At 46.0% G+C, this 22,632-nt stretch overlaps 1 protein-coding gene and 1 long non-coding RNA gene across 4 annotated transcripts; both read left to right on the forward strand.

Annotated features, from left to right (window-relative positions):
- The first annotated feature begins 6,755 nt into the window (after positions 1-6,755).
- LOC105087896 (thyrotropin-releasing hormone receptor) lies at positions 6,756-10,611 on the forward strand. The gene is made up of 2 exons (XM_010978679.3): positions 6,756-7,487; positions 10,441-10,611. The coding sequence occupies exons 1-2, from the start codon at positions 6,756-6,758 to the stop codon at positions 10,609-10,611; spliced, it is 903 nt and encodes a 300-aa protein (XP_010976981.3).
- Positions 10,612-13,601: 2,990 nt separating this feature from the next.
- On the forward strand, positions 13,602-18,873 carry LOC105087852 (uncharacterized). 3 transcript variants are annotated; one of them, XR_010385029.1, is made up of 4 exons: positions 13,602-13,658; positions 14,853-15,271; positions 17,017-17,143; positions 17,431-18,873. It is a non-coding gene; the product is annotated as an uncharacterized LOC105087852 (long non-coding RNA). The 3 variants fall into 3 exon arrangements; XR_004130890.2 differs by having other exon boundaries at positions 13,615-14,174; XR_837043.3 differs by having other exon boundaries at positions 13,617-15,271.
- Positions 18,874-22,632: the final 3,759 nt, after the last annotated feature.

Genomic DNA, 22,632 nt, shown 5'->3' on the forward strand with positions numbered 1-22,632 from the left:
CAGCTGGGCCAGGCAGCAAGCATCCAGCACAGCTAGACAGGCCTGCCGGATGGATATCTGGATGAACAGAGAGCAGTGGGGCCAAGGAGAAAGAGCTTTGGAGTTGCCCAGACCTGAGTTATAACCTTGGCCCTTCGGCTGCCTCCCTGTGTGACCTTGAGTAGGTCACTTCACCTCTCTGAGCCTCAGTTTCTACATCTGCATAGCGATGGCATAATAACAATTGATGTGACCAACTTTCCACAAGGGAATGTGGGTAATGACGGAGTGAAATATTGGACGTGAAAGGCCTTGATAACCAGAAAAGAATGGTGCAAAGTGAAGACCAGGAAGAGCGGAGACACCCACAGTTCTTTGGGGCCAGTGGGGGGTCTGCCCAGGCTCCAATCTGTATCCACTGCTTTACCAGGTGGATGGAGACTTTGCATCCTGTGTCTAAATGCCTCTGGAACTTATTTATATGTCCGTGAGTCTTCTGAACTTACTTAGAGTAATTTTATATATTAAATAAAATCAACCAAATCAAGCAAATGTATATAGTAAATGTATGTATTAAATCCTAAATTAGATTATCCCTCCTTGGCTTCAGATTCTTTCAGGAGTTTCCCATCTAGGGTTGCCAGGTTTAGCAAATAAAAATATAGGACACCTGGTTCCATTTGAATTTCAGATAAAAAACAAATACAGGTTAAGCATAAGTACGAACTGAGGATACTTATATGAAACCTGTATCTGTTTATCTGAAATTCAAATTGATGAGTAATCCGTATTTTGTCTGGCAACTCCAACCCCATCGAAATTATTAAAATCGCAGCTCCTTCCCCTGTGGGCTTGGTATTGCCTGTTTTTCCCTCCAAGTCTTCCTCTGTCCCTCTCTCACCTGCTCTTTTCCCAGGAATCTGACCTCTGTGAATGGGTATCACACTTGCCTTAGAGGCGGATACTTTTGAGATGTGAATCAAGCAGTTTAGAGTTAAGAAGAGAAAGAGAGATTGTTGGAAGGACCACTGCTGGGAGTATGAAATACTGAGACACCGGGTTGGGGAAAGAGGATTTTACAGGGGAGTGGTGTTTTACTTCCCTTAGGGTTTCCTTCAGAAACTCCAGTAAAGATAAAATTACCTTCCCTTTTGGTCTATGTTGCTGCCTAAGTGTTTATTTGAATACCAGGACTCAGTGGCTCGAGCCCCCTGCAGGTCACATGTCATCACAGGGGAAGACACGTAAGTGGAGCTTCAGCCAGGGCATCGGATCTGTCCTTTGATGGAACTGACATCCAAAGGCACATATCAGTGGTTGGGTTTGCAAAAGGATGGAAAACAGAAATACTACCGCCTGCCCCTTCCCCCCAGCACTCCCAGCTCTGGGGTATTTTTAGGCTGTGAGTCACCAACTGCAGTGAGCCTGGCCACAGTCCAGCCACTTTTCCACCCACTCCCCAAAGGTGTTTGTCCTCATTGCTAAGAGGCACCATCAGCCTCCCACGACACCCACCCCCCATCACAGCTCCCTTTCCCACAAAGCTGCCTTGTTGTTCACTTAGGCAGCGACTCATCTGCACTTTAAAAATTGTCCAAGTAATATATGAATCCCTGTCCTTATAAAAACCAGAGCATTACAGATAATAATAGCTAGTGTTTGTGGGGTGCTTATGATGTGCTGGGAGTAGGCTAGTAAATGCTTAATGACTGGTTCTAAAAACTAAAAAGAAAAAAGAAAGTGCTCATTTGTAGTGTTTGCTGATATCCATGGTATAAACACTCCCACCAGGTGATTTCAAGCGACCCACATGGTATCACTGGAAGCAGGATTCGAAAAAGATGCCCACAACTGGCTCCCATGAGCTGGTGTGGGCTGGCTGTCATCGGTTGTGCCCCAATCTGTGAAAACCTTTATGTACCTCACCTTATTTAAACCTCACAGAAGTAGATGAAATTGTATTATTGTTAGCCTTCTTTTAGAGGTGAAACAAATTGAGATTCAGAGAAGTTAACTATTTTCCCAAAAGTCACACAGCTAATAAGCTGCAGGCAGAGCCGGGAGTTAAACCCAGAATCCCTGATCTTAATTGGCAGCAGGGGTGGGCATCCAGCACCAGCTTCTAGGCACCCGGGGCCAGGCACCCAGGGGCAGTTACTCAGCCTGCTTCTGGCTTCCTGCGTAGCTTCATTGGAAGTGTTTGGAACAGACTCCATCTGGGAACCCTTCTCCGAGAGTGGCAACATCTCCTCCAGCCAAGGTTGGGAGTAAGATGAGGCCAGTAAGACACTTGGAGCACAAAATCAAAGGAGGCGCTCGCTCTCAAGGTTGTGTGTGTGCAGGGGCTCTGCCCCTCCCCTTCTCTCCCTGACTGTCTCTCTCTCTCCCACCCCTTCCCTCTCACTGCAGCTGGTTATGTAAGAATATAACCTTCCCAGAACCCCCTAGGATTGGCCCTTTGTGATTCATTTACTAGAATTAGTCTCTTGCTTATTCCCAGCCCGATCACTGTTAGGGGAATTGGGTTTATCAAGACCAGCTGAGATGTTTTTCAAAGGATGGGTCACAACTCTGGATCAGGAACCAAATTAGCAGATCGCAACCAGTATTTCTAAAACATGAAATAGAACAGAAAATATTAGCATACATTGCTTATGGTAAACATAGGCATAATTTTGTAAAACTTATTTCAGCCCCATGTGCTTGTGTATGTGTGTGTGTATATGAGACGCTATATAAAATTTATTTTCTGTGGGTACTGGGCAAAAAGAAAACTGGTAGCTTAAGTGAATTTGGGGGGATGAAATTGACAATGGACTAACAGAATGACCACCAACTCTGCTTAAATGTCAAACTTGGGGATGCAGTCCCTGAATCTCTACCTGACTCTCACCCTAGACTAAATATGGCTCTCCAGTACACACTGCCATAATACCTTCAAAACTCTTATGACAAGTGTAATTATCTGTTTGTTTGCTGCCTTCCTCCCTTACTTGACCGTAAGTGCTGGGAGGCCAGGGATTAAGTCTTTGGTGTTCACAGTGTCCCCCTAATGGAAATGATGTGAAAAGGACAGGGCCTGGTGGAGAGTTTAGAACTAGATAGATCTGGTTACAATGCTTACTTTATCCCTTGTTGTCCATTAACACCAAGTAGATCACTTCACCCCTCTAAACCTCAGTTTCCCCATCTGTAAAATGGGAGCAATTATGCCCACTTTGCCTAATTCAGAGTTGACTGTTCATTACAATGACCCAGATGAGTCCCTAACACAATAGGAGACCATCAGTGAACTGTGTCTGGGTCCACAGTAGTATTTGTTTAATGAATGACTGCATGAGTGAGTAAATGAATGACTATGTGTGTGCACAGGTCAAGGACTATCTTATTCACTTCTGCATCTCTGGGATCTGGCATGGAGCAGGTGCTCAGTGAATGTTTGTTGAATGACTAAGTGAGCCTCTGCTTCCCCACTAAACAGGCATCACCCCCACTCTTACCTTAGGAATCATATGCCCAGGACTGGAGGCATCTGGACTAGGCACTGAGCTGAGAAAACAGTGGTCTTGTGGATGGCTGACCTGACTGTCAAACACCAGGCTACTGGCATCTCCTAGCCTACTGTTTCTCCTATTATTAATATTTTATATTAATATGGTACATTTGTTATAATTAATGAACCAGTATTAATGTTATTATTCAGTAAAGTCTATATTCAGTTTCCTTCAGTTTTTACCTAATGTTCTTTTTCTATTCCAGCATCCCATTCAGGAAGTCACATGACATTCAGTTGTCATGTCTCCTTAGGCTCCCCTTGGCAGTGACAGTTTCAGATTTTCCTTGGTTTTGATCATCTGGACAGTTTTGAGACATTACTGGTCAGGCTTCCCCTCAATTGGGATTTTTCTGATGCTTTTCTTGTGATTAGACTGGGGTTATGGGTTTTTTCAAAGAAGGTCACAGCGGTAAACAGCCATTTTCATCACATCACATGAAGGGTGCCTACTATCAACATGACTTGCCACTGTTGATGCAATCTTCATCACCAGGCTGAGGTGGTGTCTGCCAGAAGTTTCTCTACTCTAAAGTTACTTTTTCCTCTCCTTTCCATTCTTCCTCTTTGGGAAGAAGTCACTAGACACAGACCACACTAAGAGGTGAGAGTGGGGATCCACTTCCTTGAGAGAGGAGGAGCTACATCAACTACTCGAAATTCTGCATGTGAGATTTCTCTATCCCCGCCCCCCATTTATTTATTAAGTCCTTTATTTATATACGTTTGGAATCAGCGATACCTACTTTATACTCTGGGCTATAATCTAATACTACTTAATTTTGTTAGCCAATTGTTCTAGCTTTGCCCATTGGGAGCTCTTTCGGTTGGCTCCTGTATTTCTCTGACGTATCCCCATCAATGTGGGGTATTGGATGTCAGTGGTGAGGACGAGGGAGAAATAATAACTCCTGAATATTTGGTTTTAGCAGCTGGGTGGGTGTTTTAGCAACTGGTGCCCTTACTGCGATGAGGAAGACTAGAGAGGGATACGGTAGATTATGGGAAACTAGAGTTCCACTTTATACATATCCAGTGCATTGCCAAGTACTGCCCCCTGCTGCTGGCAACTGAACAGCTCAATTAGACAGGAGACAGAGCTGGCAGGCTTAGGAGAGAAGCCCGAAGAACCACTTGCAATTAATATAGCTAAAAGGATTGCTCTGGACCACACTCAGGGAAGACTGCCACACCCTACTATGGGGAGGAGGCATCCAGGACTTAACTGGCATTTGCTACCTTAGAAAAAGTGAGTATGGGACAGCTGGGGTTGGGGTGGGGTCAGGGTGCATAAAGTTGGGAGTGTTGGGGTTCTGCTTCTGCATGGCCCCTGATTATCTGCATGACACTGGAAATCATTTCTCTCTGGACCTAATTCCCACATCTATAAAATGAGAATAATAATACTTGCCTAGCAAGGGCTGTGGGAAATAATGAGTGTAAGGCACCTGCTGTGGTGTTTGGCTCCAAGTAGGGTGCTTTGCTATTATTACTGATGAAGACCCCAGAGAACATTGCAGAGAGGTAGTACACATGGTGAGTAAGAATGTGGACTCCATGGACAAATTACTAGGTTCAGATCCTAGTACCCCACCCCTCTTACTACCCTATGAATCCTTGAGCATGTTATTTAACTGCTCTGGGGCTCAGTTTCTTCGTCTGTAAAATGGGGATCTAATAATATCTTCCCTATAGGATGTTGTGAATATAGAATTAAATAATACTTGGTAAAGCACACAGAGTATCACCAGGCTGTATTAGGTGCTTCATCTACATCAGTCATCATTCGTTATAAAGACTGACAGTGGGGGTTGTCTTGGACCCTGGCTGGTGCCCCCAAAATACTCCCCTGCCAAGTTCACTCTCATTCATTTCTTGCCCATTTATCAGATCTGTAGAGAGAGAGTTTGGGGTCCAAACTCAGACATAAGGAGAGGGGGAAAATATATGTATATATTGTAGCGCCACCTTTAGGAAGATTGCTCTAGTGAAGAAACGTTTTTTCATTCATTCAACTACCATTCCGCACCTTTTCTGTAGCATGAACAGAGTTAAAAATTTCTAACTGGTCTGGGCCTTGTGACTGACTCAGTCCTGGAGATGGGAGATATCCTTGTGGGAAGGTGGGGCTCACCCTCCAGGAATTTCAGGTACTCTTTAGGAGGAAGAAAAGAAAACTGGGAAAAGTAAGCAGGAGAAAGTGAAGAGGTGACAAGAAGATGAGAAAGTCTAAGAGGAGACAGGACCAATCCAAGTCTAGGTGGGCAAATACCTTCCCTTCCCCGCAGCTCTGGGCCTCGGTTCCCCATTTGCCAACAGCAAGGCTGAGGTTTCTGCCAGAGAAAACGCAATAGAATCCCAGGATCCTGTTGGGAAGCCAGCGGGTCTCTGTCTCCTCCCCGCTTAACCAGCGGAGCTGCTCCTGTAGAGAAACAAGGGAGGAAGCGAAAGCGCAGGGCAAAGGCGCGAAAGCAGGGCGCCAGACACCACTGCGTCTTTTAAACAAACCCTCCCTACTGCACCCTGCATCCCCCACCCGACCCCGAGCTTCCAGGGTACCGTACCAGCAGCTGGTGGAAAGAACTGGTGCTGGGCTGGGGCAACCAGAATCAGCTAAGCGGCATCATTGGAGAGGACAAGCTAACTCCAGCCGAGGAGCCTGCCTGGGGTGCTCACGGAAAGCAGAGGGAAGACGACCAGTGAGGCGAAAATTGGTCACTACGCACTTTATTGACTGGCTACCCCCGTTTAGAGACCTGAGCCCCTCGAAGCTGGAGAGGGGAGGTGAGAGCTGAGAGGGCTCCCGCAGTCTGCCTTGTAGAAGCGGCGTTCGGGCGCCAGGTTCACGGATAGAGAGGCGCCCTACAACCCAGAACACGCTCCTGCAGTAAACCCTGCCCCGGGAAAGACTGCGCTAACTCCAGCTTAACGTCCTCTTGGGAACCTAGCAGCACGCGCCTATTTCCAGATTTCCCGGAGTCCCCAGCGACCCTCATAGCGGCAGTGAGACCCTGCACGGAGCTGGAGAGACCAGTTTAGCTGGAAACAGCTGCCGGATTCGCAGCTTCCCGCACGGAGAGCATCCCCTGATCTCCCGAGGACACCTTTGCAGCTGGGAGTAATTCCCCAATTGGCTGCTGCCTTCGGGGTGCAGCGCGGACAACTGGGAATGGAGAAACCTACAGAGCACCCTGAACGCGCGAACGCCTCGGTTCTGGGCCCCATGCCCCGGCCTCCGTTGGCTATACAGGCAGTGACCTTGACCCTGGTTCCCCTCGTGTGCGCCGTGGGCATGGCAGGCAACGCCATGGTGGTCCTGGTGGTGGTCTGGAGCCGCCACATGGTCACACCCACCAACTGTTACCTGGTGAGCCTGGCCACCGCGGACCTGTTGGTGCTCCTGGCAGCCGGAGTGCCCACCGTGGCCGAGGCGGCATCTGCCCGTGTTTGGGTCTTTGGCCACGCAGGCTGCCTGGGCATCATTTATTTGCAGTATGTGGGCATCAACGCGTCCACAGGTTCCATCACCGCGTTCACGGTGGAGCGCTACCTCGCCATCTGCCGTCCTCTGCGCGCGCAGGCTCTGTGCACGGTGCCACGGGCCAAGCGCATCGCGGCGTCGGTGTGGCTGGGCACCGGCGCCTACTGCGTGCTCTGGGTCTTCCTGGCGGACACGCGCGAGACCTCGTACGCCGACGGCGTGCAGGTGCAGTGCGGCTACCGCGTGTTGCGCTCTCTCTACCTGCCCGTCTACTTCCTGGACTTTGCGCTCTTCTACGCGCTGCCCCTGGGCCTGGCCACCGTGTTCTACGCGCTCATAGCGCGCGTCCTCTTCGCAGGGCCGCTGCCTCCGGGCGATCCGGAACGCTGGGGCTCTGGGCACCAGGGTGGCCCCGCTGGCCAAGAGCGCTTCTCTTCCCGCGGCAGCAGAGGTGCCCTCAACTCCCGGAAGCAGGTAGGGACCTCCCTCATTTGGATGCCTGTACTGAGCCAGCAGACTGGTGGATGCAAGCTTGAGCTCTTCCGGAGTCAAACTCAAGTTCAAATCCCGGTTTTGAGAGACATCACTTCTGCCTTTCTGAGCCGTAGTTTCCTCTCCTGTTGTGTGAGGTAATGGCAGTGCCGATCACGTTGGAGTGTCCACAGAAATGGCCTAATCCATTTAGAGTCAGTGTCACAAGCTAGACGCTAAATTCATGTTGGTTTATTATTAAACTTCCTCAAAGACTACCTGCACCATACCTGTTACTCTCCGTCTTCTACCTATGGGGAAACAGGCTCAGAGAGGGGGAGTGACTTTCTCAAGACCATATTACTCCCTCAGACCCTAAAGCTGCCTCAGTGCTCTGGGACAGTCTGAGTGCCCGGGAGGAGGATGGGTTCTGGGGAAATGGGGGAGAAATCCAGCATTTACTGGGCACTTACTGTGTGCCTGATTTGTGATGGTTCCTGATATTATCCTTGTTTGGGAGGTTTAATATCTATTTTTATGGATAAAGAGACAGGCTTGGAAGGGACAAGGGAACAAGAGAGGTGACACAGCAAGGGAGCTGGGTGCAGGAACCCAAGCATTGTATCCTCCACCCCCGCCCCAGCAGAGTGGCGTCCCCAGGGTTTTCCAGGAGGAGAGTTTTCTGGTCCCAACTGATCTTTATGTTCAGCCTTCCACCCCCACCCTCAGCTCTTGGGGGCGGAGGGAGGACACCTCGTCCTGGCTGAGTCACTCCTGAGTCAGGCAAGGGCTCTCTGCGGCATCTCCCTGCCTCTCTGTTGGGCACACTGTAGGGGGCTCTTCCAGCTGCCCCAAACAGCCCCTTTGGTTCATCCTGCTTGCAGGCACCTTAGCTCAAAGCAGTTTTTAGAGGCAAGAGGGCAGGACATGGGCTGAGCAGGTTTGAAATATTAACTTTTGGGTCCAGACAAAAATGCAACTCCTTTCCTTCCACTGGCTTGTTTACTACTGTTTACCACCTTCTGGCTCAACCTGGAAGGGATCAACCTTCTGCCTAACCTATGGTTTAGGTGAAACTTCTGGTGGTGGAAAGAGTATTCCAGACCTGGTTCTGGTCCCTCACATTGCTAATGTCTTGCTGTGTGGCTTTGGGTAAGTCACGTCACCTCACTGAGCTTTGATTTCCTCCTCTGTAAAATGAGAATAATTATAGTGCCCATCCACCTCAGTGGTTGGTGGTGAATATTATAAATTTGGCATAGAGTGAGTATTTGATATATGGTACAACATATTATTATTGTTTTGTTGGGGCATTAATGTCTTTTTTGATAGCTGGGGAGAGGGTTTATGGACCGAGTGTTCCTTTCATGCCTAAGAGAGTCCTTGCAGAATGCAATGTACAGTTCCAACAGGGAAGAGGCATTAGAGGAAATCAGAAAGCCCAGTGTAAGGTGGAGATTAATAATAATAACAGCAGCAGCAACTAACATTTATTGAGTATTTGCTGTGTGCCAGGCACTGGTCTCAGTGCTTTACACAAGTTTCCATTTTGAATTTTTACAACTCTAACAATGGAAACTGAGTCACAGAGAGTCTGCCCAAGATTACAGAACCAAGGTTTGAGCCTCAGCAACCTGGCTGTAGATCAACCTTCTATCACTGCTATCCAGTATTTATCACCCAAATTAACCTAAAGGGATGAAATGGGATCTGAATTTGGTAAAATCAGGAGCCAAGGCCTATGAGGTGATTCTGAGATTTCATGGTTCCTGGAGACTATCAGAGCGCAGAAGTTTATTGACTTAGCCAGAGCCTAGCCTCTTAGGATTGGTTGCTCAAAAGAACCAAACTCATGGACCCTGAGAAGTAATCATATGCTGGAACATTCCAGGCTAGCTTCTTTCTTGACTGAGAATGTTCTCTCTCCTGTATTCTCCAGAGCTGATTGAATATATCCAGGGTTTTCTGGACAGAACCAGTGCCAGGACTATTTGAGCAATTTAAGCTCCAGTAAGTGAACTTTTACTACCCACATTTTGGTCTCTGAAGGGCCACTGAGGACGCCAGGATTAAGGGCACATGGGCGCTGCAGTCCTCCCCGGTGTTAGGGATGTCCTGTCTCCGTTGACAGATGCCCCTGTGACAATTTTGTACCAGAATTTAGAATCTTTTGGAACACCTTCTAGTGTGTACCGCCTCTAGGAGGCTTTATTTAGTCTAAACTGTCAGGGAATCGCTGGCCAAAATCTGAAGAGTTAGGAAGTGAAGAGGGGGGAGTGGGGCAAAGGCGGTCAAGGGCAAAGGCAGGAAGGAGTGTCAGGAGGGAGGGAGCGGGGTGCGTGAAAGAGCCGGAGGTGAGCACGCGGCTGGGAAGGCTGGGCAGAGGAGGACGAGGCTGGAGAGAGAGTGGCATGTTGAAGGCAGGACGGCTGGTTTGTGGTTTGGGGACCCAGGATTCTAACCCAGCTCTGAACCTCGTGTGGTTGCAATGGTAGTCACAGAGGTTATGTTAGCAGCGGTAGGACAGCAGCAGTGATAACCCACATGGCACCTATTACCTGCCTGGCGCTGCTCTGCGTTCCTTGATGGCATTGACTCCTTCATCCTCATGTCCACCTATGATGGCGGCAGTACTGTGTCTCCATCTTACAGAGCAAGAGACTGACGCTCAGCAGATGAATGAATTTGCTTCCAGTACACAGTGGCCCATCCAAAGGCTTTGGAGGTGGACAGAAGCTGGGGGGCTTCCCAGTCAAAATGACTTGAGCAGGGCAGGGAAGGGTGCATAATGGTTTACCAGGTGAGGATGGAGTTGGAGGGAGGGCACACATGAGGGCACAGCTCAGTGAAGCCCGGATGCTCTTTTGGATCACTCTTGCAAGCTCACAGGGAGAGCGGGCACCCAGGATTTTCCCTTGGCACTCATGCCTTCCTTTCTTCCTCTCTTACCTGGCAGGTCACCAAGATGCTGGTGGTTGTGGTGGTCCTTTTTGCTCTGCTGTGGCTGCCCTACCGCACCCTGGTGGTGGTGAATTCCTTCCTGAGCACCCCCTACCTCAACCTCGGCTTCCTTCTCTTCTGCTGCCTTTGCATCTACCTGAACAGCGCCATCAACCCCATCGTCTAAGCCCTCATGTCCCAGCGCTTCCGGGAGGCCTTCCATGGGCTATTTCAGTGCAGGCTGACCCAGCCCAAGCTCCCAACCCAGGAGGCCACCCTTGTTTACTGCCCTGTCATCAAAGACTATTCCCAGCACAGACTGCGTTCTTGGAAGGAACCAGGGAGCCTGATGTCCAGATAGGGAGAGGATCCTGGCACCTCAGGGTAAAGCCCATCCTCTTAACTCTACTGAGTAAATGGTTCTCTGTGCATTTGGGGAAACATGGCTGTTGGAGGAGAGAGTGGTGTCCAGGGCTGTTTGGTAAAGGTGCACAAGTTTTGCACTGCACAAACCTAGAGGGTCACTGTTCATTTCCCCTAAAAGGAAGGATTTGGGTACCAAGGGAACCAAGATAAAGAAGGTAGCATTGAGGTGGGAAGATGGGGCAGAAAGGGAAATTAGGGTCAGATGTGCCAGAGGGTGTGTGTGTGTGTTTTCAGTAGTCTAGGCAGCTGTAGGACCTCAGCAAAGTATTATCGGCAAGGGGGTCCTTTTATGGTCTCCACTTGCCATCCAATAGGGCTCAGGAAAGACTCAGAGACCTCTTCCAGCATGGGTTAGGGTAAGAGGATTTACTGTGTAAATAATAAGCTTCAAGTTTACGGTCAGGGAGGAAGAAAATGAGTGGCTCCGCCATCCTACCATTACCCCATGGAGAAGATTGAGGGGCCCTGGGGGACCTTACTGGACTCACAGTGTAAGTTTTGTTTTGGTGGAGGGATTGCACCCCTTCTGCTCTCCCTTCCTATCAGGAGCAAGTCAAAGCATCCTCATCAGTGAAGGGACACAACAAACTGCCTGGACACCAGGCAGAATGGACGGGGGCTGCCTGTGCTTCACAGGAGTTAACTAGGAACTCCAGCTGCCCCGGGGTCATTGAGAACCATGGGAAGGTTCAGTCCCTTCTGCTGAGGAAAGGACCTCTGGTCTCACGGGTGCTAAGAGGAAAGCTCTTCCCCCTCCATGACTTAGGCAGCCCCATGAGAATGTCTGGGGAGACAACGCTGCTCATTGCACACCAGGCTTTTCTTTGGGCATCATCTGTAAAGTGACATGGGTGTATAAGAGAGCCTCAGTTGTATTAGACATCTATCACTCATTCATTCATTTTGGTTACCTGACTTCTGAACGTCCCTTTTGTATATGAGAAATTATCCACTTTGTGAATCCGGCTAGAAGGCAGGGCACCTTCTCCTGTTAAAGAAAGCTGAAGAGCCAGATACTCATTTTCTCTGTTCCTTGACCCTGGGGTATGGGCCACGTGACCTGGGCTCAGCCAATCAGATGCCTCAGGACTTGAATCTTCAGTGACTGATTTAAATGCACGGGGAGAGTGCTTTATGTATATTAGCAACAGCAACAGTGGTACCTGTGATTCAGTGGCAGTGGAATCAGTAAAAGCAGTGACAGCAGTGGGCTAATTTCCCAAAGGAAAATTGAAGTACTTGTTTATCAGAAAAAGGCGGATAGATGTCAGGAGGACCAAACATAAACAAAAAAGCCCACAACAATCCATAGCCTCCACATGAGTTGACCCAGGTTTAACAGCAGCAGGAGCCTCTGCCAAAGCAACAAAGTTCATCTTGATAGTCAACGAGCGCCGGTCCATGCTAATACTGTCACCTAGTAGCCAGAGTGGAAATTGCATTATCCGGTATCTGCCTGCCGGTCTACCTTTTTTACGTAACAATTTTCTTCCTCTTACCCAGCCTCCCTCCAGCCATCCTGGCTCTTCTCTCATCACCTCCTCGCCTTTCCCCTCCCCTCCCCGTACACTATTCTCACTAATTCATCACTTCTGAGCACAGTCCCTGAGCTCTGTGCTGACAGGATTGAGCCATGGAAATGGGGACTTGGGAAGCTACAGAACTCAAACCCCATTCTGCGCTCTATCACTTTTCCCTGTTTCCCGCCCTCATTCTGGCAGTATTTTCCCCTCTATTTTTTAAAACCATTCATTAAACAAATGTTTATTGGCGCACCACCTAAATGCTGGAATCAGCCTGAGATTCACCATCTCCACCTTAAATTCAGTGCTGGGATTTCTACCCTTGCAAGACCCACTTATGTCCCATTGCCCAAATAACTCTGAAGAGAGATGTCCATGCACATATCAAAGTAAACATGAAGTCCTAATTAATTTTATTCTAATAGAACTTAATTTTATTAAATAGAAGATTGTAGGATGACGTTATGTTCCCCTAAAAGATAAAGTTTTAACCGCTCTGTCAATGTGACCTTATTTGGAAATAGGGTCTTTTCAAATGATCAAGTTAAGATGCGGTCATTAGGATGGACTGTAATCTGATGTGACCGTGTCCTTACTTAAAAAAAAAAAAAAATAAGGCAGAGGGGCACTAAATTTGGACACAGAGACAGCCTCCAGAACTGTGAGACAATAAATTCCTATTGTTCAAGCCACCGAGTCTGTCATACCTTGTTAACTGCAGCCCTAGCAAACTAATACAGATGCCAAGATGGCAGAAGGAATGATTGTAGGACAGGCAGAAGTTACTGAAACACTAAGGAGATTTTTAAGAAGGGAAATACATCAAAAATAAAATCAGACATAATCGAGGCTTCTAGGCTCTTTCTTTGGTGATATTCTCCAATGATGTTGAGTGGGAAAACAGTAGAAAGAATAAAGGACTTATACCTCTGGTGTTCATAAGAGGAATTTGGGAGAAAGATAAGGATTTTGGTATCATCAGCATTTTGGAGGACATTTCATAGTCTGTAATCTTCGCTTCTCATCTACAGTGTTCGGTGAAGTCAATCTTGCAACGTTTCTTTCCGTATTAATGGCTCCTAGCAATCAACCAAGCTGGGTCATGAAAGCAAGAAGTTTATCTAGAGAGGTCTCAGCATTGGGAGGCGGTCGCGGTGCCTTATGGGGGATGTAGTCTGGAAAGGCGTCAACCGGGCATTGGGAAACCGGGCATGCCTCTTCTGCGCATGTGCCGTCCTAGCTCTCTACCTGGGAGCTCTTTCCTGGTTTCCAGACTCTTCCTGGGGTGGGTCCTGCGGCCTCCGGAGCCCGTCGTTCCGCCGTCATCTGGGCCTGGTGGTGAACTAGGAGCGAAGCGGGGGCACTCCCAAGTTAAAGCGCTGGCGGGGAGCTCCGGGCCCTCGGGGGCTGGAGGGGAAGGGGCTGGGTGGAGCTGGGCTCGTCCGCGTAGCGTTGACGCGCGCTCTCCCCGCCGCCCTCTCCATGGAGGCCCCGAGGCGGGTTTCCCATGGTCCTGGAGAAAGGCAGCGAGGGCAGGGCTCCCGACCTGCAGGCCTCATTGCGGGCGCTCCCTGCAGCCCTTCTTTGCCTGAAGAAGATGCTCTGTGAAGGTGAAAGGCTTGTGCATCCAAACGGCTAAAATCTGATCCCCAAAGTTCCGCTGATGCACTTGGATAGCAGACTGCCCGGCTGGTTTGAAGAGTACTGGAGGACGGCAGGGAAGTGGGCGAAATTTTAATATAGAAGCTTACATTATAATCATATTAGTTGTTTTATACTAAGCATTTATTAGAAGAAAGAGGTGAGCTGCAGTTGAAAGGAATGACCAGGGTGCAGATTTGACTGGAAACGATTTCAGGGGGCTGTGGGGTGGGGGGGACGTTTGAAGTTTTAAGAGCATGATTTTTGGGTTCAGGTCAGGTCTTGCCATAAAACACTGCATCCCAGGGCATGTTATTTAGACTAATCCTGTTTCCTCATGTGTGACATGAAGGTAGGAATAATATTTCCCTTACAGGCTTGTTCTGATGTGAAAGGAGATAGCACTTGTGAAGAGCAAACCCATGGTATAATACACCCTCGATGTGTATTCCTTGCTTTCAATGTTACAGAGAATTTTTAGAGCTCTCATTCAGCCCTCCCAGCCAGGCTGTGAAGTTGGTATGCCACCCCTATTGGAGCACTTTTTTTTTTAAATTGAGGTATAGTCAGTTTACAATGTTGTGTCAATTTCTGGTGTACTGGAGCACATTTTAAAACCTCATTCACCAGAGAGTAAGGTGATTTATTCTCTGGTGAATGAAATGAGTTTTGAAATGAGATCTGTTTTACTCCCAGTCTCATGATCTTTGTAATATACATTCCCCTCTACCTACACCTGTTAGGTTTTCTCTGGCATGATGACTTGCCCTGTGTGTGCCCTAGAAAGCAATTATACTCTGTATTTTGATAATCAAACCATTGGACTTATTTTCCTTAGGTCCCAAGGCATAATCAAGGCTTCTAGGCTCTTTCTGCCTCCTGCAGTATTGTCTCACTCCTCAGTAGCCTTGATTGGAATTTAGAAAAGGCACTTGAACCTTGGAACTCCCAAGTGCAGATTCCAGCTAATGGAAATGTGACTGCTACACCCAGGCTGAAACAAAACCATCCCAGTGAAGTAAAAAGCGGAAGACTCCAAGAACAGAAATCTCACCTGGAAGACCATATTCCTGAACTGAAACTTCTCCCTAGGATTTTAGGGCTGAGACAAAAGAATTCCTGAGAGGAGCGTATTCAAGTTACTGGGCCAGAATTTCTCTCTCTGGTGTGAGCAAAATCTGGGTGATTGCACCATATCCAGAGACCACTGATTATTGTGACTCAGCAAAGCGTCAGTTCACCTTTCGAAAGAAAGATGTGAGTTGCAATTGAAGGGAACAGGCAGGGTGCAGACTTGTCAGGAAAAGACACGTCACTGGTGGGCTTATGAGGGCGTGGGTTGGAGGGAAGGGGTACCAGGCATAGCTAAGGAAGTTATTTCTCATAACTTCCTAAACACATACGTGTCATCTCCTGCCATCTCCACGCTGTCTTTCTCTTCATTCTGACTTGCTCAAACCGTGTCCATCACCTCGCATGGGGTTTACTGAATTTACTTACAAGGGAAATACCTTACCCAGTCATGCAGTTTGCTAGTGACAGAACCAAGAATTGAACTCAGGTCTCTCAATTCCCAGGTCAGGGCTCTGTCCTCCACCACATTTAAGTTAAAAACACATTTTTTAGCTAAAGATCCTCTTGTGAAACTTCAACTAAAGGAGACCAAACAAAAAGATTAACATCTTAAAGCACTTGTGTTCCTTCTTTCTGAGCTTCTCTCAGATTCCTTGATCTCAAGTGGCTAAAAAATATTAGTAGGAAAACAGGTAAATGATATAAAGTCAGTATTTCCCCAGGCCAATAAATATTTTAATCCTAGCATCAATTTTGACACTGGAATAGTGTTCTAAACTTTGTAGATACTAAATTTTGTTGACCCAAATCTCCTATTATTGGACTCAGAGGTTACTTTAAAAATTTTCAAAGTCACGAGTTGATAATTATTCCATAGAATAATTCCATTGTTTACATTCACTCAGTATAAAAAGTTCTGTGTGATCGTTTCAGAATTAAGATTCAGAATTGTTAATATGAGATAAGCCTCACATTGGTTATTAGTATGGTTTCCCATGTCTATTATTATTACCATTTCCATTTTTATATGTAAACATTTTCTTAGATGATCTTAAATAAGTAACACAGGGGCCATCTTGCCAAAAACAGCTGTAAAAGAAATGCAGCGGGTTTCCACGGCAGAGCAATGATAATTTCCATTGTTTCCTAAACACGCCCCAACTTTTACACTCCTGTTTTAACCATGTGATCACCACTCTGTCCTCTCTGTCCTCTGAGCTTCAGAACCGTATCTCCAGCCACCAGCTGGCCATCTCTGCTTGTATCCCCCACACACTGGAGCACAGTGTCCTAAACAGCAGTTCCTTCGCTTCCCTTGCTCAATTCTCTTTTTGTTTTGTTTTCCTAATCTTAGCATGTGATTCTCCCTAAGTAATCTGGACCTTCTGCCTCCCATGCACAATGAATCAGTGACCCCCTGCTCTTCCGCCTTATCATGTAGGCTGGGCTCCGTCCGTCCACTCTCACTGGAGCTGCCTGTGGTTGTGTCTCACCGTGGTGACCTAGTTTTCTTCCCCTCCAATTTGGCCTTTAAGCCATTTCCCAGTTTTCTAGAGTTGGGGACCATAAGTATTTTCTTTAAAGGACCAGTTAGTAACTACTTCTGGCCTTGCTGGCCGTATGCTCTATGTCAAATCTGTCCGGCCCAGCTGCGGTGGTATGAAAGCAGTGCATAGGTAACGTGTGAGCAGATGGAGTTGGGTGTCGGTGGACTGGGTTTGGCCCACAGGCTGTGGCATGTTGACCCCTATACTCTAGAACCTTGCTTCCGAAATGCAGATTTGATAACAAAACTTACAGTCCTTGTTGACAAAGCTCTCTTTATGGATCCCTGTTATTTACAACAGTGGTCTCCAAAGTGGAGGGTAGGGAATACCCCAGGGATCCCCTGGGCTTCCATTCACCTCAGATTAAACATATTGTTTCAGAGATTGGTTTCATTTGAGGACCTGGCTGTGGACTTCACCCAGGAGGAGTGGCAGCGCCTGGACCCCACTTAGAGGCTCCTGTGCAGGGATGTGATGCTGGACAACTACAGCCGTCTCATCTCAGCAGGTGAGCACCACTTCCCTGGATCACTCCCAAGAGCATGTACTTGCTCTGGGTCACAAAAACATGTTGACTTTAATTATTTAGCCTTGAGTGTCAGGGGAGAAAGATGATTAAACCCTTTCCGGGAGTCTAAGTGTTGTGTGTGCTCAGTGCCCCCCACCCTCCCCCCAGGTGTTCCAGCTCTAATGGTATCTTCACCACACAGCTTCTGAAGCTGTACCTTCTTCATCTTTCAGTTTCCTAAAGTCCAAAGAGCTTGGTCCACGTTCTGTATCATTTCCCATTAACAGGGTATCCTGTTAGGAAACCAGGTGTGGTCTTCAGATTGGAGCAAGAAGAGCCCTGGACAGTAGAGGAATTCTCAAGGTAGAACCCCCCAGGGGAGTGATAACTGAGCAGGTAGACGCCAGTGGAAGGGAGAGCTCCACCATGGTGGTTCATGGTCACAGCTGGTATCTTTGTAATGCTTCTCAGGAATCTCTTTCTGTAGGCTCTAGACTTTGGGAAGTAATTGAGGACAAGTGACTGTCATGCTGTAGATACTTAATATGCTGTCCCTGAATAAATATACTTCTTTAATCAAAATTTATGAAGATTTTTGCCACGAAGTTGCCTGCTCCCGGTCCACAGTCCCTCTTGCACTGCACCATGAACTTTATTTCCATGGCACTCTTGCCTCCCTGACCCCACCCCGCATCGTCATAGACTTCTTGTATCATCAGACATTCATAGATCAGTGTCGGGGGAAAAAGTCTTGTTTGATTTGCATGATCGGCCTAGTTGCATTCTGCTTTTCTCTCCATCCTTTAATTGAGAAATCAGTTTCAGTCTCCATGCTCGGTCTCACTGGGTGGGGACTAGGGTGAGACAAACAAGATGCCTCAGGCACAAAACTTAAGAAAACCCCCAGTCTTGGGGTCATGCAGGTGCCCTGGAGGTCATGCCTACCTCACCCTCGTCCCAGCCCTGCTCCTGGTCTCACTGTCTCTCTCTGAGGCTTCTTTCAGTCTCGTCTGACTTATTCAGAACTCTGTCCGCTACACTTGCAGGGTCCCTCGTGCTTCCTGTTCCTTGTGACTGGTTTACTTTTCCCGTGTCAGAGGGACTCATATTTTTGGCTAGTTTCCTCTTCCTTCCATCCTGTTGCTTAGGCTGCGGTGGGTGTGCTTGCTTTTTGTTGTTGTTGTTGTTGTTGTTGTTGTTGTTGTTGTTTCCCCCTAAATCAGTAGGAAATGTTTGCACTTGAAAGTTCCCTAATCCTCAGAAGCTGGGCCTGAAGTCCAGTCCCCCACAATAAGGCATTTGTAAGGAATTCTCATTTCATAGAAAATGTGTCACTGCAGGATTGCCATTAAGTTAGTAGGACATTTTTTCCTATCAAATTCTGATTTCCATAAGTGGGCTTTTCCCCCAAACTCATCCCTGCTCTCTCTGCTACATTATGCATTCTGCCCCAGGGAAGATGAAATGTGTTTATCTCACACGTAAAATTGTCATATGTATATAAATACACATATGTATAAGTGTATATGTAAATACATGCATGTGTATGTATTGTGTATAGGAATATATCCTTGGGAATAAGTGTGTATGTGTGTGTATATATACGTGTGTGTTTGTATACCAGTCCCACTATTTTCCTATGAAACTTAGTCACTTCAAAGGTTTGGTTGCTATTATGAATGGTATTTTATTATCTTTCATATTAAAACTGTATTCTTTGTCTACATGTATCCCTCAGTTTTAGTACTTTTTTGCTTATTCTTGTGAAAATCATCATTTATTATAAATGGAAGCTGGTGGGCTGCTTTGTATTTTTTGGGTACTTTGTGTGCTGTGTCGGGCACTGGCTTTCTGTCCGGGTGTGCTTCTGCTCGCCCACTTGCTTGGGGCTGTGTGGCAAAACATGGGAACAGGTATAAAAAGAATGGTATAAAAAGAAAGTCCTGCTCGTGACTGTGTCATTTTTAATTACTGCTTTTGTGTGTTATCACACAGATGGGAAAGCTGTGGGTTGGGAAGAGTGTTTTCCAAATCTGATGAAAAATGTAAATCCGTAAATCTGAGAAATTCAGTGAACCCCAAGCAGGATAAAAACAAAACCACGGGGCACATCAAAATCAAATTTCAAGACACATGAAAATTAAAACCAATTTAATAAAGAGAATATCTTAAAAGTAGCCAAAGAAATTTAAGACATTATATACAGGGTGTATTCATTTTCTAGGGTTATCACTTCAAAGTACCACAAACTTGTTCTAATATTTGGTTTTTGACCCCAGTTCCTGACACAGAACTAAATCCCTTGGAATTTCCTGGGTGACAGCAGTGTCTTATCTTCTAATGAAGGTCCACTCTTGGTGGACTCTTGGGTTAGGGAATGGCCATGATCAGGAGCTTGGAATTTTCAGCCCACCTCCCATTCTCCAGAAAGGAGGAGAAGGGGCTGGAAATGGAGTTAATGATCAATCATACTCTGTGATGAAGCCTCCATGAAAATCCCAACAGTATGGGATTTGGAGGGCTTCCAGGTGGAGATGCTGGGAGAGTGACATGCCTGCAAGCTCCAGGCCCCTTCTCATGTTCCTTGCCCTCTGCATCTCTTATCTGGATGTTCATCTGTATCCTTTATCTTATCCTTTTATAATAAACTGGTAAACAGCAGGTAAACTGTTCCCTTGAGTTCTGTGGGCTGCTGTAGCAAGTTAAACTCTAGGAGGGGGTCTTGGGAACCTCTGATTTATAGCCATCCTGTTAGAAGCACAGATGACAACCTGGACTTGGGATTTGAAGTTGGGGGTTGGTGGGGGGCAGTCTTGTGGAAGTGTTCCCTTAACCTGTGGGATATGACACTATCCCCAGGTACAGTCAGAACTGAGATAAATGGTTGGACATCCAACAGGTGTCACAGAATTGCTTGGTGTGGGAAATACCCCCACACATCTGGTGTCAGAAGTGTTGTGACTATGGTAGTGGTGCCGGCGTCAAGGAAAAACATACAGGAGAACTGTTTTTCCTACACACGGGGGTTAAGTCTTTAATGTATCTTTGAGGAGGGACTCAAGTTAACCTACAAACATCCTACTGGATTATATCCTCAAACATAACAGTGAATATATATAAGGAATGCTTAAAAGCAAAAGAAAAAAAAAGTTGTGCACACTATGTTAGTGTTTAGATGATATTTTAAGCTTCAAAATAAGGCTTCTCTCTCCATTTTTCAGACCGACAACTCTTGTATGTTTAAACAATGGAAATATGTTTTTTTTTTTAAATTATAGTTGATTTACAATGTTGTATTAGTTTCTGGCGTACAGCAAAATGATTGTTACATATATTCTTTTTCAGATTCTTCTCCATTATAGATACTGAAAATAGTTCCCTGTACTATTCATTAGGACCTTGTTTATCTGTCTTATATATAGTAATTTGCATCTGCTAATGCCAAACTGCTAATTTATCCCTCCCCACCTTTCCTCTTTGGTAACTATAAGTTTGCTCTCTGTGAGTCTTTCTAGTTTGTAAATAACTTCATTTGTATCATTTTTTAGATTCCACAAGACTTCACTTAGTATGATCATCTCTAGGTTTATCCATGTTGCTTCTTATGTGGTTTTAATATTAAAATCCAATAGGAAATAAAAACAAAAATTTCTGCTGAAACTTTCCAAGGAGAATGTCTTACATAGCCTAACTTCTGCACATTGGCTGTCCTTTTATCCTTTCTTTTTCATTTGATTAGAGACTTATGGCTTATAATTAGTGACAGTTCCCAGGAAACATGGGAACAGGTATAAAAAGAATGTTTGAAATTTCTTATTGGAACCTAGGTTTCTGTTGAGTCTGGTGACAGCAAATTTGGGATACTAGGCTATTCAGAACAAACCGTTCTTTTCTATTAAGTTTCTTTTTTTCTCCTTATAATACAGACTTTAGAAATATTGGAAATTCTTAATATATTTGAAACATAAAATAGTTCCTGCTTAATTTTACTCTAAACCAGAACTTTAAGGACCAAAATTAGGAGTAAGGGGTCCAGGACACAACTTGCTTTCCTCCTTATCCCAGTGATCAGTGTGCATTTTCATAGCTGTATTGATAACTTTTATTTTGTACTCGTTCTTAAACTTATTTCAGTTGCATTTTCAGCTTACATGTAACTTAACAAACACATTATAGTTCTATAGGTTATTTGCAAGAAATGAGCTTGTGTACACACCTTTTCTTAGTGATTAAAAAGCATGTAAAGAATGAACATAAGACCAGGGGCCACATCTGGGGATTACATAACAGTTTAGCTCGGTGGCAGCCACTATAGTACCTGGGAAGGCAGAGAGAACAGATGAGAGAATGACCCTCAAAGAAGGAACTAAACCCATCACTTTTTATGGATTGAGGCCAGTTCTCAAGATACTTGGTAGACTACACCCATCCCACTTGGCTGAACGGGGCTAAGCTGCCACTAATGATTATGGGAACTGATTCAGGAAAGTATAGATTTCTGACACAAGGCCTGAACGGATTCAGCAATACACACCAGTGTTAGCATGTACTGGGAAACTTAGCATCTATTCCCCAAGGCATACAGGAAATCAACTTACTTAAATAGTAGATTCTCCAAGTCCTGAATCCAAGTCCTACAGCTGCTGCAGTCTCTCCGTCTCCTCTTGGGTCTCTCGATAGATCCAAGAGTTGTGCTGACTACTCAGGGAGGCTGGGCACCTCCAGGTTCTGTCCATGTAGACTAGGAGCAGAAACTGTCTTCTCGCCCACTGATCCACAGCCTTCGGATTTCTCACATCTACCCTCTTAACTCTTTATCCTTTAGCTTGTTTTAAATCATGGTCCACTTTTTGTTTTTCATCATCCACTGGTGAAGTTTCTTCTTCTCTAAGGTTCTAATTCCAAAGAAATGGCTTTTGTTTTCCTTACTTATGCTTAGATTAGGGTTGCATCCTCTCCGTATGAAAGTTTACACCTTTAGAGAGCTACCTCTATTAAAAATATGATTTTATTCATCCAGTGAAAAGAGATAATGAAGAAAACAGCAAAATAAATATATTCTTTTTACTGCACCCTCCAGACTGTCTCTTAGCCCGCTTTCCACCCTAGGAGCTACCTTACCCAGTTCCAAGTTTTGCTTGAACATGTTCAACTGTTTTTGCTCAAAGAAGTGAGTCAATATAATACAGAAAGTCCATCTCTGATCACATCTCCCCGTTTCTTCAGCATGCATTTAAATTTCCAAAATATTCCATACAGGATGAACTCATGGAGAAGAATTGGGCTTTGGCTAAAAAAACCTTTCCACATTGATCTCTTTGGCTTAGATTTTCAATTTCTAGGAAAAGCTAAGTGATTTCTAAATGCTTTCCCTCAGTTTCAGGGTTTCTTTTTATCATGAGTTTTCTGATGTCGAGCAAGTTTCGAGTTTAGACTGAAAGCTTTTCCACATTGATTACATACGAAAGGTTTCTCTCCAGTATGGATTT

The sequence above is a fragment of the Camelus dromedarius genome, chromosome 18, assembly GCF_036321535.1.
Source record: "Camelus dromedarius isolate mCamDro1 chromosome 18, mCamDro1.pat, whole genome shotgun sequence".
Taxonomy (NCBI): domain Eukaryota; kingdom Metazoa; phylum Chordata; class Mammalia; order Artiodactyla; family Camelidae; genus Camelus; species Camelus dromedarius.